Raw genomic sequence first — 1,208 nt, 5'->3', positions numbered from 1 at the left:
AAAAAAAAAAAAAAATTAGATTTTATATATATATATGCTGTTTTGACACACTGTCTCACTATGTAGCCTGGCCTCAAACTCATAAAGTTCTTCCTGTCTCCACTTTCTTAGTGCGGGGAATTGAACTCAAGACTTTATACATGCTAGGCAAGTGCTCTACCACTGGGCTACATCCCCATCTATCTACAGCAGTTCATTTTCTCCCTTGTTGTTGCACACACACACATACACACGCACACACACACGTATAGACAAGCATTGCCTGGACAGGCCACAGCCCTATAGGAGCCACTTAAGATGGATAAGGCAGGCAGGCAGGTAGGCATTGGAAATCACGATCTCGATTGGGAAAGCCAAGCTCAGAGTTTTCAGAAGGAAAGTCCCGGGCTGGGTTGTTCCTTGTGTTTTATTTGGATTTCCCCTGTTGTTGTAGAAATGCTCTCGAAGCCCAGGATTTTTCATGATGCCAAGTCTGAGATCATAAAAGGACATGCCATAGGCATCAGCTGCCAGTCCGAAAATGGAACTGCACCCATCACTTACCACCTTATGAAAGCAAAGAGCGACTTCCAGACTCTCGAGATGACCTCCAACGACCCAGCAACATTCACAGATAAGCCCACCAGAGACATGGAATACCAGTGCAGAGTGGATAATTGCCATTCCCACCCCGCGGTGTTCAGCGAGATCCTGAGGGTCAAGGTGATAGGTAAGCAGCTGTCTTCTGTGACGCAAAGGTAGGGCGCAAGGCTAGCAAGGCTAGGGACTGTGGCCATCACAAGGATGCTGCCCGTGCAACCCATAGCAGACATGTATCAAAGACCAAGCCCCAGATAGTGGGTCTGGGAAATATCCGGGGTTTCTTGATGTGGCCCTTGTAACCCTTTTTTACCTTCCAAGTGACAATTGAACCCCTAAAAAAAGGAAGGTGGCTGAGCTTAAGAAACTGCTGGTATTGTGTAGTTGGGCTTCCTTGGTTTGGGGGGGGGGGCTTTTCAGATGAAGAGAGAGCTGTCCTCAAGAACTGTAGGCCTAGAACTCTTTCCTTGCTATTGGCCTTAGTGGAACATCTGCATCACACATGAAACCTGCCACAGGCCTTGCTGCAGACCATGGGCTCATGGAAATAGCTGACATTAGCCTGGGATTCTCACCATGGTCTTGGGTCGGATATCTTTTCCTCGAGCATCTGACTTGTGCCTTTGGGT

The 1,208-nt window shown here is 47.8% G+C and overlaps 1 protein-coding gene across 1 annotated transcript in view; it reads left to right on the top strand.

Moving 5' to 3' along the window:
• Pecam1 (platelet and endothelial cell adhesion molecule 1) overlaps positions 1–1,208 on the top strand; it is a 60,025-nt gene that overhangs the window by 25,635 nt on the left and 33,182 nt on the right. Inside the window, exon 7 of the mRNA XM_029483560.1 lies at positions 434–709. Coding sequence (XP_029339420.1) covers positions 434–709 — 276 coding nt within the window. The remainder of the gene's footprint in view (positions 1–433; positions 710–1,208) is intronic.

The sequence above is a fragment of the Mus caroli genome, chromosome 11 (genome assembly GCF_900094665.2).
Source record: "Mus caroli chromosome 11, CAROLI_EIJ_v1.1, whole genome shotgun sequence".
Taxonomy (NCBI): Eukaryota; Metazoa; Chordata; class Mammalia; order Rodentia; family Muridae; genus Mus; species Mus caroli.
This window is presented reverse-complemented; position numbering and strand designations above follow the sequence as displayed.